Source organism: Carlito syrichta, unplaced genomic scaffold, assembly GCF_000164805.1.
Source record: "Carlito syrichta isolate Samal-C Ts95f unplaced genomic scaffold, Tarsius_syrichta-2.0.1 Scaffold308670, whole genome shotgun sequence".
Classification (NCBI taxonomy): Eukaryota; Metazoa; Chordata; class Mammalia; order Primates; family Tarsiidae; genus Carlito; species Carlito syrichta.
In genome coordinates, this window is record NW_007252766.1 from 473,928 (window position 1) to 487,706 (window position 13,779).

At 39.8% G+C, this 13,779-nt stretch overlaps 1 protein-coding gene across 2 annotated transcripts in view; it reads right to left on the reverse strand.

Annotated features, from left to right (window-relative positions):
- Positions 1-7,688: 7,688 nt before the first annotated feature.
- The window catches only part of DLAT (dihydrolipoamide S-acetyltransferase), a 30,369-nt gene continuing 24,278 nt past the window's right edge, over positions 7,689-13,779 (reverse strand). For both annotated transcript variants that reach the window (XM_008065583.2, XM_021716288.1), the window contains exons 12-14: positions 10,228-10,390; positions 9,751-9,887; positions 7,689-7,923 (exon numbers count right to left, since the gene is read on the reverse strand). In XM_008065583.2, coding sequence (XP_008063774.1) covers positions 7,794-7,923; positions 9,751-9,887; positions 10,228-10,390 — 430 coding nt within the window. In that variant the 3' untranslated portion in view covers positions 7,689-7,793. The remainder of the gene's footprint in view (positions 7,924-9,750; positions 9,888-10,227; positions 10,391-13,779) is intronic.

The following is a 13,779-nucleotide window of genomic DNA, read 5'->3' on the forward strand; positions in this document are numbered from 1 at the left end:
CTACTCGGAAGGCTGAGGTGGAAGGATCACTGGAGCCCGGCAGGTCGAGGCTGCGGTGACTGGGAGCGGTCACTGCACTCACTCCAACTCAAAAAAAAAAAAAAAAAAAAGGCATCGAATCACCATGCCTAAGTTATCTTTTCTAGATAAGAGTTTCCTTATAATTATCAGTTTCTAGTTCAATACAGGTCTATAAAGAAAGTCCTTACTAATTTAAAAAAATTGTACCTTTAGAAACTAATGTTGCTATGTATAATAGAAATAATTGATATGTGACATTGAAAAACAAATATAATTTACTTAGACCTGGTCTGGATTATAGTAGCAATAGGATAATTTATCTTCTGTAATTTCTGGAACTGTATCATGCCATAACACTAATATACCTATTATATTCTCAGCCCTCAAAAAAATTTGGATTAGCCGGGCTCGGTGGCTCAGCCTATAATCCCGCGCCTTTGGGAGGCTGAGGTGAGTGGATTGCCTGAGCCTGCGGGTTCGAGACCCGCCTGGGCAGCAAGACCTCATCTCTACAATAAATCCAAAAATCAGCCGGGCGTGGTAGCGCGTGCCTGTAATTCCGGCTACTCGGAAGGCTGAGGTGGAAGGATCGCTGGAGCCCAGCAGGCCGAGGCTGCGGTGGCCGGGAGCGGCCACTGCACTCCAGTCTGGGCGACGGAGTGAAACTCCAACTCAAAAAAAAAAAAAAATTGGATTGTCTTCACCCTCTTTCCTTCCACAAAATCACAGCCAAAATGTACGAGTATTTCCTAGAAACTCCTCCTGCCTAAACAGAGAACTGAATCTCTAGTCTTGCACTCAGGTGCTACTTATATCAGTATCTACATACTCATTGATAAACACATCAAGATCTAATACGCTTAAAGTGTTAAAGTTACATTTTAGTTATTCTCCAAAGTATTCTCACTCATTATTTTTTTGACTCAGCGTCTCACTTTGTTACATAGGCTGGAGTGCAGTGGCACGCTCATGGCCAATGCAGCCTCGACCTACTGGGCTCAGGAGAATCTTCTGCGTTAGCTTTCCAAGTAGCTGGAACCACAGGTGCCTGCCACCACGGCTGGCTAATTTTTATGATTTATTGTAGAGATGAGGTCTCACCAAGTTGCCCAGACTTGTCTCAAACTCCTGGGCTCAGGCAATCCTCTTGCCTCCGTCTCCCAAGGTGCTGGGATTACAGGCGTGATCCACTGCGCCTGGCCATCATGTTATTTCAATGGATTTTATATGAACCCTTTGCACTCAGAGACATCTCACAGATCACCTACCGGCACCTCGACTGCACTTTTTTAGGAAATAGGGAAGAACGAATCACTTCATATTAAATAGTAAAGCACTGGAACCAATTATTATTATTATTATTATTTTTTTTTTTTGAGTTGGAGTCTCACTCCGTCCCCCAGACTGGAGTGCAGTGGCCGCTCCCGGCCACCGCAGCCTCGACCCGCTGGACTCCGGCAATCCTTCCGCCTCAGCCTTCTGAGTAGCCGGAATTACAGGCGCGCACTACCACGCCCGGCTGATTTTTTGATTTATTGTAGAGTTGAGGTCTCGCTGCCCAGGCGGGTCTTGAACCCGCGGGCTCTGGCAATCCACTCACCTCAGCCTCCCAAAGTGCTGGGATTACAGGCTGAGCCACCGAGCCCGGCTCGGAACCAATTATTTTATTGTAATGATATTTGGCTTATAATGGAATTGAGGAAACTATTTGACAAAAAAAATCAAAATTTTATATTTGTTATTTTTCTGTGTGGTAATGTGTGAAACTCACTGACATGCATTGCAGGTTCATCGATACATGTGTGCAATAGTAATTTGTTTGACTTCTTCCATCTGGTGTTTTCTATTTGAGCAGACAATGCAATCTCGGTTTCTTCCTCCCACATTAATAATATGTAATTTAATGTCCAGTCTGTTGTCCAAAGACGATGTGGAAGGACATTTTTTTTTTTAATGCTTGGTACAGTATATAGGAGTTAATTAGGCATATTTCTAGTCCTCAGAAGAATAATTTCCTTCATTTTAAATATTTTGACAAAAAACAATATGTAGAGACATATTGATCCACATGATCCACACCGGTCATATTTGCAATAGAATTGAGCATCATTTCAGACTTTTTTTTTTTTGAGTTGAAGTCTCACTCCTTTGCCCAGGCTGGAGTGCAGTGGCATGCACGCTCACAGCCACCCAGCGTCAACCATCTGGACTCCAGCAATCCTTCCACCTCAGCCTTCCAAGTAACCGGAACTACAGATGTGCACTACCATGCCCGGCTATTTATTTTATTGTAGAGACGAGGTCTCACCAGGTTGCCCGGACTGGTCTCAAACCCGCGGACCCAGGCAATCCACTCGCCTTGACCTCCCAACGTGATGGGATTACAGGCTGAGCCACCGAGCCCAGCCTCATTTCAGGCTTTTTCACTGAAATACTATTTCCACCATGTAATGTCCTTGTGGTCGATTTCATTCCGGCATGACTCCAAGCGCTGAGAATTGTAATGATCCTTTTGTCCTTCCACAAGAAGCATACGGTTATTTTTCCTATATACTTTTTTTTTGCATTAAAAATTTTAGCTTTTCTAAATACCAACCTCCTTTTTGACCCCGCAATCCCCCTACTGGGAATATATCCTGAAGAACACAAATCACTCTATAAAAAAGATACCTGCACACGCATGTTTATCGCAGCATTGTTCACAATAGCAAGAACCTGGAAACAGCCATGCTGCCCGTCAAAAGAGGACTGGATTAAAAAAATGTGGTACATATACACGATGGAATACTACGCAGCCATAAAAAAGAACAAAATCATGAATTTCACAGCAACCTGGATGGAACTAGAGTCTATAACACTGAGTGACCTCTCACAGAAACAAAGATCCGAGTATCACATGTTCTCACTCATACAATGGACCTTAAACATCCAATGCAATACTATACGAAAATGACTGACCGTACTGGGAAACTATGGTGGGGGGAGGGAGATGGGATTAACAGTAGCAAATATCTGTCTGGGAACGGGGAAACACCCCATATCAACAGGGTACCTGAATGAAACGCAATTGTATACCTAACCTTTAACTGTACCCCACAACTTCACAATAAAAAAAAAAAAATTTTAGCTTTTTAATTTGTGTTGGTATTACCTGTTAACTTTAATTTTGATTGCTGATTTGATTCGGTTGACTTTATCTTTAGTAGCTAGCTCTTCTGCTAGGACAATACTAGTGTAATATCTGTCAGTAAACATGTGGTATCCTGCTGCATTGGAAACTTTTTCCAAAAAAAATTTTTTTTTTTGAGTTGGAGTCTCACTCTGTTGGCCAGGCTGGAGTGCAGTGGCATGCTCACAGCCACCGCAGCCTCAAGCTGCTGGGCTCAGGCAATTCTCTCGCCTTAGCCATGCAAGTAGCTGGAACCACAGGCTGGCTTGCTGTATCCGGCTAATTTTTCTTGATTTACTGTAGAGAAGAGGTCTCATCAACTTGCCCAGTCTGGTTTTCAGCTTGTGGGTTAATGCAGTCATCTCACTTTGGCCCTCCAAAGTGCTGGGATTATAGGCGTGAGCCACCGCGCCCAGCCCAACAACTTTTTTTATAAATGAAATGGAATTCTGAGTGCTTACTGGAAGAGTAGGTCGAATGTTTTCGGATGTTATGCTGCCATAATAGGGAAGTATTGAAAAAACAGCTAGTGCATAAATACATTTGGTAGGCTTATTTGGATTGTATGCTATAAATATTTGCCTTTTACATGGAACAACGGATTCATCAACATAAATTGCCTGATCTGGTATGAAATATTGTGAAAATTTTGAATCAATGTTTTCCAGATAATTGGCCTTTTGAATAGGAGTTCTGATTGGCCCATCACTCTACACAGGTGTCTTCAAATGAAGCATCCACAAGATATGCATAACCCTTTACTGAATGTTTGTACAGTATTTTACTATTGAAAGCAGTTGACAAGTACTCTTGCAAAGTACTCTTGGTACTTAAAATTATTCCATTTAGGATAACTGTGATAAAAGCTATACATTCTTGTCGATCAACATCATGTCACTTATGCCAAATCCATTTGTGTGACAGCTGCTTTTCCTTATTTTCTCCTCCTCATAAAAATTTATTTTATTACAGTACCCACTAACTCGTCTGTAAAACAGAGTAAAATAGTCGGTTCTCTTATTTACTTGTTATTTGTGGTACTGTTGTTTGAGGATGTACAATAAAATTTATTCTCCCTGAAGGATCTTTTTCTGTAACATCTTCCCATTCTTCACTTAATGATACATTATCTTCTACTGCTTTAAAACTACTAAAACTTTCATCACTATCTCTATTACATTTAGCCCATTTTCGTGGGATAACACTATTACTATTAACGTTTTCTTCCACGTCAATGTTTATTTTTTCTAACTTATCTGTATAGCAGTCTAACTTGGCCGGGCTCGGTGGCTCAGCCTGTAATCCCACGCTTTGGGAGGCCGAGGTGAGTGAATTGCCTGAGCCTCCGGGTTCAAGACTCACCTGGGCAACTTGGTGAAACCTCGTCTCCACAATAAATCAAAAAACCAGCCGGGCGTGGTAGTGCATGCCTGTAATTCCGGCTACCTGGAAGGCTGAGGTGGAAGGATCGCCGGAGCTCGGCAGATCCAGGCTGCGGTGGCCGGGAGCCGCCACTGCACTCCAGCCTGGACGACAGAGTGAGACTTCAACTCAAAAAAAAAAAAAAAATACAAGTCTAACTCATCTTTGCTGCTGCTTATAACTCACTTTTTTTTGTTTTGCCATGGTTCTGCAAACTAAATGAATAGAAAGTTGTAATTGTAAATTATAAAATCACAAAATGAAGTTTATCAAAACAATTTTACTTTTCCGATAGAAAATATTGCAGGTAGACTATATCTCTGTGCTGATAGTTCAATATGGTCTGCCTTCAACTCTGAAAGTCTCTTTAAAGTTACAGTAACTTGCTTACCTATCTTTTCAAGTTAGGCCATATGATACAAAGGGTATACCCACAGCTGCCTTTTTTATACAAAGGCTCCTTATCGCTACCTTCTGTTACAAAGAAGTGTCAGCAAAACTGCCGAAAGCACTTCACACATTCTACGTAACACCAGCTGATATATTTTTTAATGTATATCTCAGTATATATTCTATCTTTATTTGCTTTTTCTTACAATTTGAATGAAAAATTTCAAGGAAACATACATTTTTCAGAAATCCTGTCCTGGCATAAATTTGTCCTGCAATCACCAGCAAACTTTTTTTTTTTTTTTTTTTTTTGAGTTGGAGTCTCACTCTGTCACCCAGACTGGAATGCAGTGGCCGCTCCATCCGAGTGCAAAGGGTTAGTAAAAACAGTTCTACTTTTGACTCCCTAGAAAAGGCAAAAATGTTGCCCAGGAAGGGCTTGAACTAATAATCATAAACTGGTTTAAACTGGAATCTTACTAAGATTTTTTTTTGAGATGGACACTAATTTTCCTTTACTTAGAGAACAGATTTTTCTACAAACTTGGTTTCAGATCACTTATCACAAGTGATTATGATTTCCCCATGTACTTTAGGACTTGTGCATTACTATGTGATGACTATTCCTGGCAAGATATTTCTGTCATCTCTCACATACTAGTTTAATCTTTTTGTAGACCATGCCTTAGGATACCCTCACTTCCACTCACAAGCTTCAGAATTGGAAGTATATTATCTAACTGAGCCAGGCCACACTTCTCATCTTGGAAATCAGTGCCACTCCAACATGGGATGCTTCAGTAACTCCTTGAGCTTCAAGTGAGATTATAGCTTCCTAAACTCGGTCCATATTTTACCAATTATATAAACTTAAAATTTATCTGTACTTTTACATACATGGCTGTACCTGAATCTAAATAAATGTGAAAATAATTACCAACAGATCAAAAAATAGACCAGACATATTGAAGACATATAGTTTAATTTTTAAATTATCTTAAAATGAACCAAAAACTAACTTTTTTCTTTCATTTTTTGGTAAGAGAAATAGACTGAATTGAGATTTAGACTATAGCTTAGTTAACCTTTAGCTCAAAACAATTTTTATTAGAAGGCAAATGTTTTTATTTTTCTTTCAAGGGAACAATAGAGCCATAAGCATTAGCAAATAATAAATTATCTTTGAAGTTTTTAAATGTTTGAACCAGATTTGAATAATAATAATGGTCCCTTGTGATAAGGTTGTTTCTTTTGCATAATTCTCAACCTAAAATTGCTAAAAAGTCAGATTAATGAACTAAATTGCTTTTATACTAATACAGCAAGGTAAATGGCTGTGGAATATATGGAGTGTCACTTGTGCACCATGTAATAATGAACACTTAGAAATAGATTCAACACTCAAACACAGCAAATTTCAGGGGATACCTCCACATACTACATATACAGGGAAGCACTGGTCATATTTGTTTTAAATAGTCATAAATAATTCCAAACATTTATGAAAACACATTAATATAAAGTATGGAATTGTGAAATGTTCCCAACCCATTTTTATTATCCTAAATATCACTTCTTCCTTCCTTCCAAAAGAAAGGCAAAATGTAACAAAATAGAAACATATTTAGGCTGATAAGGTAGTGGCCTAATTAATTTTTCTCTCCAATAGGACTTTAGGACTTTCTTATGTTACATGAGATAATGCTGGGGTAGAAAGACACAGAACCCTTTTTAATGCACATTTAACTACTTTTGCTTTAACCAAGCAGAAATTACCATTTCTTCCAGCATTTTTTAGCACTCCGAACTGTTTACCCATGTATCCCTCGCCACCTCATCTTTTGAGACAGGACTTTGTGATAAACGGACTTTGGCACATATTCAACTCTAATAATCATATTTTACATATGTACATTTATTCCATATATATTCCATAGTTATTTGACAGTATTTTCCAGAGTTACTGGAGTAATAAATTCTTGTAATTAGGTTCATATGCAATCAACTACAAGTAAATCTTAGAGGGGGAATTTTACATTCACAACTTCTGTTAAATTCTATAAGCATGTTCATTTATTTGGAAGTAACTGTAGAATTCTGTAATCAGAATTACACATTTAAGTTGTTTTAAATAAACACCCACACAAATTCTCATTTTATACCAAGTAGCTGGTTTATATTTAGATTATCTCAAGAGGGGAAACCAACTATTTAGGGATTCATAGAAAAATAAACAAATAACTGGTTGAAGAGGTCTAAGAAAATATTAACTTTTAAAATTTCACTATTTATTAATTTTCCTTGAAGTTCTCTACCTTTCCCATCCATGATAATGTAACAGAAAAATTTAACCAGGGTTACATTCTAAACTCAAGCTTGAATCCATACCTTTCCCCTAAGAGAAGTCATTTCTCTGGCTTCTTGTTCCTCTCATCTAAGCAGAACATTTTAGGCAACTAAGTTCCAGAACTTCAAGGTTTCATCTACTTTTATGTACCTGTCTTTAGGGAACCACAATTCTACCTATCCTTCATTTCCTAGTGGAAGTACTTATCACCAAAGGGCTAGGTCACATGTCCCTTGACTAGGAAGCTTAAAACATTTGGGTGTAATTGGCATCTAAAAAATTCAGTAATGCCCATTACAAATATCTTATCTGGACAGACTCAGTAATAAAAACAACTGGTTAACTTTAAAATGAAAAAACCACCTGTTTTAATAACATATAAATATCCTGATAAGAACAAACAAATCAATGTGACCTGGGAGAGTTTAGAAATTCTTGAGTTAGTTATAACAACATGGTGATAGGTTTTTCGAGGTACTTTCTAAACTCGGCAAGCCATTGGGCTCCAACAGCTCCATCCACAACCCGATGATCACAACTGAGTGTAACAGACATCATGCTAGCCACATCAAACCTAGAAGATGAAAACATTATTAGGTATTATGAAAGCAAACACTGGATTTTAGTCAGTAAACACCCAGATGCTGACTCCTACCCTATAATCCCAGTCAGGTAATACAATTTTCCATCAAGTCTTCATGTTCCCTATACCTTTAGCTCAAATAATAGCTTGGAGTAACAAACTAGATACCTGGAGCATGGGTGGATAATGGGCCAAATCCTGCCCTCTGCCTGTTTTTATTAATAAAGGTTTACAGCAATTAATTTGTGTATTGTTTATACCTCCTTCCACACTACAATGGTAGAATATTTGCAATAGGGACCATACAACCCAGAAAGCCTAAGATATTTACTATATGACTCTTCAAGACCAATAGTGGCCAGGCACAGTGGCTCACACATGTAATCCCAACACTTTGGGAACCTAAGATGGGAGGACTGCTTGCACCCAGGAGTTCAAGACTAGCCTGGGCAACATAGTGAGACCTTGTCTCTACAAGAAAAAATAATAATAAATGAGTTGGGCATGATGGCATGTGCCTGTAGTCCCAGCTACTTGGGAGGCTGAGGCAGAAGGATTGCCTAAGCCCAGGAGGTCAAGGCTGCAGTGAGCCATGATCGTGCCACTGCACTCCAGCCTGGGTGACAGAGTGAGATTCCAAATCAAAAAGTAAATAAAAGAAAAAGTGTATTGATACCTAACTTACAGCAAATAAGGCTTCCCATCTCAAATAGGATTAACCATACTTAGTAAAATCAAAAAAGTTGCTGCCCCAAGAAATTTCATTTAATATGTACATCTGATTCTCCTTGACGATCCAATATACAATTCCAATAAATATCTATAAAACTTAGATTCAGCGGAGCTCGGTGGCTCAGCCTGTAATCCCGCACCTTTGGGAGGCTGAAGTGAGTGGATTGCCTGAGCCTGTGGGTTCGAGACCCGCCTGGGCAACTTGGTGAGACCTCATCTCTACAATAAATCAAAAACTAGCCAGGTGTGGTAGAGCACGCCTGTAGTTCCAGCTACTTGGAAGGCTGAGGCGGAAGGATCGCTGGAGCCCAGCAGGTCGAGGCTGCGGTGGCCGGGAGCGGCCACTGCACTCCAGTCTGGTGACAGAGTGAGACTCCAACGCAAACAAACAAACAAACAAACAAAAACTTAGATTCAAAAACAAGTACAGGCTGTGCATGGTGGCTTACACCTGTAATTCCAGCGCTTTGGAAGGCCAAGGCAGGAGGATCACTTGAGGCCAGGAATGAATGGATGAATGAATAAGTAAATAGCCAAGGCATGGTGGTACACGACTGTAGTCGTAGCTACTCGGGAGCCTAAAGCAGGAGGATCACTTGAGCCTCAGGAATGGGAGGCTGCAGTGAGCTATGATTGCAGCACTGCACTCCAGTCTGAATGACAGAACAAGAAAAAAAAGAAAAAAAAAACCAACAAAAAAAACAAGTACAGTTAGCCCTGTACATCCATGGGTTCTGAATCCATGGATTTAACCAACTGTGGTTCGAAATACTCAGAAAATAAAAAACTCCACAAAGTTCCAAAAAGCAAAACATGAAGTTGCTGCGTGCTGGGACTATATTGAATCCATGTGAATGAAGTGTTGTACAGGCATTTTATTAGGCATTACAAGTAAACTAGAGATGACTGACAGTATATAGGAGGATGTGTGTAGATTACGTGTAAATACACCATTTTATACCAGGGATTTGAGCATTGTGAATTTTGGTATTCAAGAAGGATCCTGGAGTCAATCCCCCAAGGATACCCAGAGTATATAATGTAATAAAAACGAACTTACAACTCTCTCTCCATTTTGGCACTTACCCTTTTTCATTATCTGCTGGAACAAGTTTATCTTCTGAAGCACCAATTGCCAAAATACATGCTTGAGGTGGGTTAATAATAGCAGAGAAATTCTTAATTCCAAACATTCCTAAATTGGAAATTGTAAAAGTGCCACCCTAGAGAAAAAAAGAATAAAATAGATCATACTAATTACCCATCAACATAAATCAGAAAACAAGACAAATGTTCTGTGGAAAGACTTTAAGTAATAATTTAAGAAAAGCCTGAATGGAACACCCATTACTGAAGATACGCAACCATTACAATATAAACAGAAGTCAGTTGAAAAAATGTCTTATTTTCAGCTTTTGATACATGATTCAATTTTTCTTTATTTTCAGGACTTTGTGTAAGACTATGTGGCAGAATCAAAAGATGAAAAATGCAATAAGTGCATTATGCCAAACTCAAAAATAACCTGCAAGTCTTAAAACTCAGAAGTAACTGGTACGTTACCTGGAACTCATGTGGCTGTAGTTTTCCCTCTCTTGCTTTGGAAGCTAAAGAAACAACGTCATTAGCAATGGTTTCCAGTCCTTTTATATGTGCATTAAACACAATAGGTGTGATGAGTCCTGCAGGAGTACTGACGGCAACACTGACATCAACAACATGATTCCTGTTTAAAAAGAAAAATATATCTAAATAATAAAAAACAATGTTTACCAAGAACATATATGTCAGGTTAAGCAAGAATATTGAAATTTAGTTTGAAAAAAATTTAGAACCAAGCCGGGCTCGGTGGCTCAGCCTGTAATCCCGCGCCTTTGGGAGGCTGAGGTGAGTGGATTGCCGGAGCCCGCGGGTTCGAGACCCGCCTGGGCAGCGAGACCTCATCTCTACAATTAATCAAAAAATCAGCTGTCTGGGCAGCGAGACCTCATCTCTACAATTAATCAGAAAATCAGCCGGGTGTGGTAGCGCATGCCTGTAGTTCCAGTTACTCAGAAGGCTGAGGCGGAAGGATCCCCGGAGCCCGGCAGGTCGAGGCTGCGGTGGCCGGGAGCGGCCACTGCACTCCAGTCTGGGCGACAGAGTGAGACTCCAACTCAAAAAAAAATAAATAAATTTAGAACCAGAGTGTGCTACTGTTCAGCCAGAGTGAAATCTGCTCTATTTTTTACATTTTGTTGTGCCCTCTCCTTGACTCGCATTTTTTTTTTTTTTTTTAAATGGTGGCACATGCCTGTAGTCCTAGCTATTCTGAGGCTTACACTTTTTGAGTCAGGGATCTCATTGTGTCGTTCAGGCTGGAGTACAGTGGCATAATCACGGCTCACCACAGCCTCTACCTCCTGGGTTCAAGTGATCCTCATATAAGTGGCTGGGACCACAGGCATGTGCCACCACAACTGGATAATTTTGTGATTTTTTTGAGAGAGACAAGGTCTTGCTCTATTGCCCAGGCTAGTCTCAAGCAATCTTCCTGCTTCGGCCTCACAAAGTGCCAGGATTACAGGCGTGAGTCACTTTTAAAAAATGAATGAGAAATGTGTCAAGTAGGTTGATTTCACATATACCCTCTAAATTCTTCTGTCATCTGCCTTGACCAACACATTGGGTGTAGCTGGAAAAAAAATAGCTCAGCATTCAGTGAGAATTAACAACCAGAACTCCTTGGATTTTGAGTGGAAGTACATTGGCTGAAGCTGATTCTCTGTAGGCAGGGTCTGAGCAGATGAAGAGTGGGGAGAAAGAAGTGCATTGTGGGGAGAAACAGGAGTGCTCAGGATATTACATAAATGTGGCAGTGCCTCAGAAGAACATAAAAATAGAATTTTCAATCTTTTCTTTTACACAGAATATGAGATATTTTATTGGCATCAAGTAAGGATTCCCAATCTTTCTTCCACCAGGTGCCCCTATGTATTTGGGTCTTATCTCAGAATACTTCTTTTAACAATGAAAATAAAATCCTCAAATTACTAAAAAAACAAAATGAAACAAAAACTAAGCTGAAATTGTTATCAAACTACTCAAAAAGCAAAATTGTGACATGTGTTTATATATTCACTCAATAACAAGATCTTGTTGCAGGTCTGATAATGGCTGGCATTTTTAAGTAGTGATAAGATGCTATTTTAAGGTATATATGGAAACTACAGTGTGATATGAAAATAATTGATATTTTAATGGTTACCAGACACAGATACCACGAACATTTTATTTGTTCTCCACATTTTTTTTTTTTTTTTTTGCATTGGAGTCTCACTCTGTTGCCCAGGCCAGAGTGCAGTGGCACACTCATGGCCAGTGCAGCCTCGACCTGCTGGGCTCAGGTGATCCTTCCACCTCTGCCTTCCAAGTAGCTGGAACTACAGGTGTGCACCACCATGCCCAGCTTAATTTTTTTTTTTTTTTTTGAGTTGGAGTCTCACTCTATGGCCCAGACTGGAGTGCCATGGCACGCTCCTGGCCACTGCAGCCTCGACCTGCTGGGCTCCGGCAATCCTTCCGCCTCAGCCTTCCAAGTAGTTGGAACTACAGGCGCGCTACCACATCTGGCTAATTTTTTGATTTATTGTAGAGATGAGGTCTCGTCAAGTTGCCCAGGTGGATCTCGAACCCATGGGCTCAGGCAATCCACTCACCTCAGCCTCCCAAAGAGCAGGATTACAGGCTGAGCCACCGAGCCCGGCTCAGCTTAATTTTTTTATTTATTGTAGAGACAAAGTCTCACCAATTTGCCCAGGCTGGTCTTGAAATCCTAGGCTCAGGCAATTCTCTTAACCTGCCTGGCCTATTCGCCACATTTATAACCAGAAGTTATGCTAAATTTCAACAGAGGTTTGTGGGGGGGGAAACAGTATTATTTTTCTCCCCATCCACGTTCACAAACTCCTGAGTTTTATCCAGTCTCTTTGCAGTCTGTGTAAGGGACCTGCTAAAGTGTTCTGCAATTGAAAAAAGTTAAAACTTTACATGAAGGCATAGCTCTGCGTCCAAAAAACTTCAGCTCTTTCTAGGCACAAACTCCAAGATCATGGGTACTAAATCCCCCAATTTTCCCAAGCTAGCTAGAGGCAGGCTTTTATCACTTACAAACACAGGAAACTGCTCTAATACTATAGTGTGTGACCCTTATCAGTTAGCACAGTTGGACTCTAGCCAAGGTATCACATAGCAAATACTACTTTCTTGATTAAATTGTTCTGTTACTACAACACTGCTTGTTTAATAAAATCTTACCCTTGGACAGTAGGGATGGTGTTTCTAATATTGTTCAACACTGAACCCAGCCAACAGTACATGTTCAGTAAATGCTGGATGGCTATATGAACTAATGAACAAGTTACAGAACTTGCCCTGTAACTTCGATCTGTTCATCTAAGTACAGGCATACCTTGAAAGTATTGCAGGTTCTGTTCTAGACTACCGAAATAAAGTAGATATCTCAATAAAGTGAGCCACAAACATTTCCTGGTTTCTGTGATTATAAAAGTTACACTTAATAGACTACTGTAGTCTATTAAGAGTATAATAGAATCATGTCTACAGAAAACCAATGTATATACCTTACTTGAAAATACTTTATTGCTAAAACATGCTAACAATCGCCTGAATCTTCAGTGAGTCACAATCTTTTTGCTGGCAGGAGGTCTTGCCTTGATGTTGATGGCTGTTGACTCATTAGGGTGGTGGCTACCAAAGGCTAGTTAGGGTGGTTGCGGCAATTTCTTAAAATAAGACTGGAGTGAAGTTTGCCACATCAGCTGACTCTTCCTTTCATGAAAAATTTGTCTGTGGTATGTGATGCCATTTGATAGCATTTTAACCACAGAACTTGCTTCAAAAATAGAGTCAATCCTCTGAAATCCTGCTATTGTCTTATCGACTAAGTTTATGGACTACTCTAAATCCTGTTGTCAATGGATGCTAGTCAATCCAATGTTGTTCACAAGCATCTTCACCAGAAGTAGATTCCATCTCAAGAAACCACATTTTTTTACTCACCTATAGGAATCAACTCCTCATGTGTTCAAGTTTTATCAACATGGCAGGAATTCA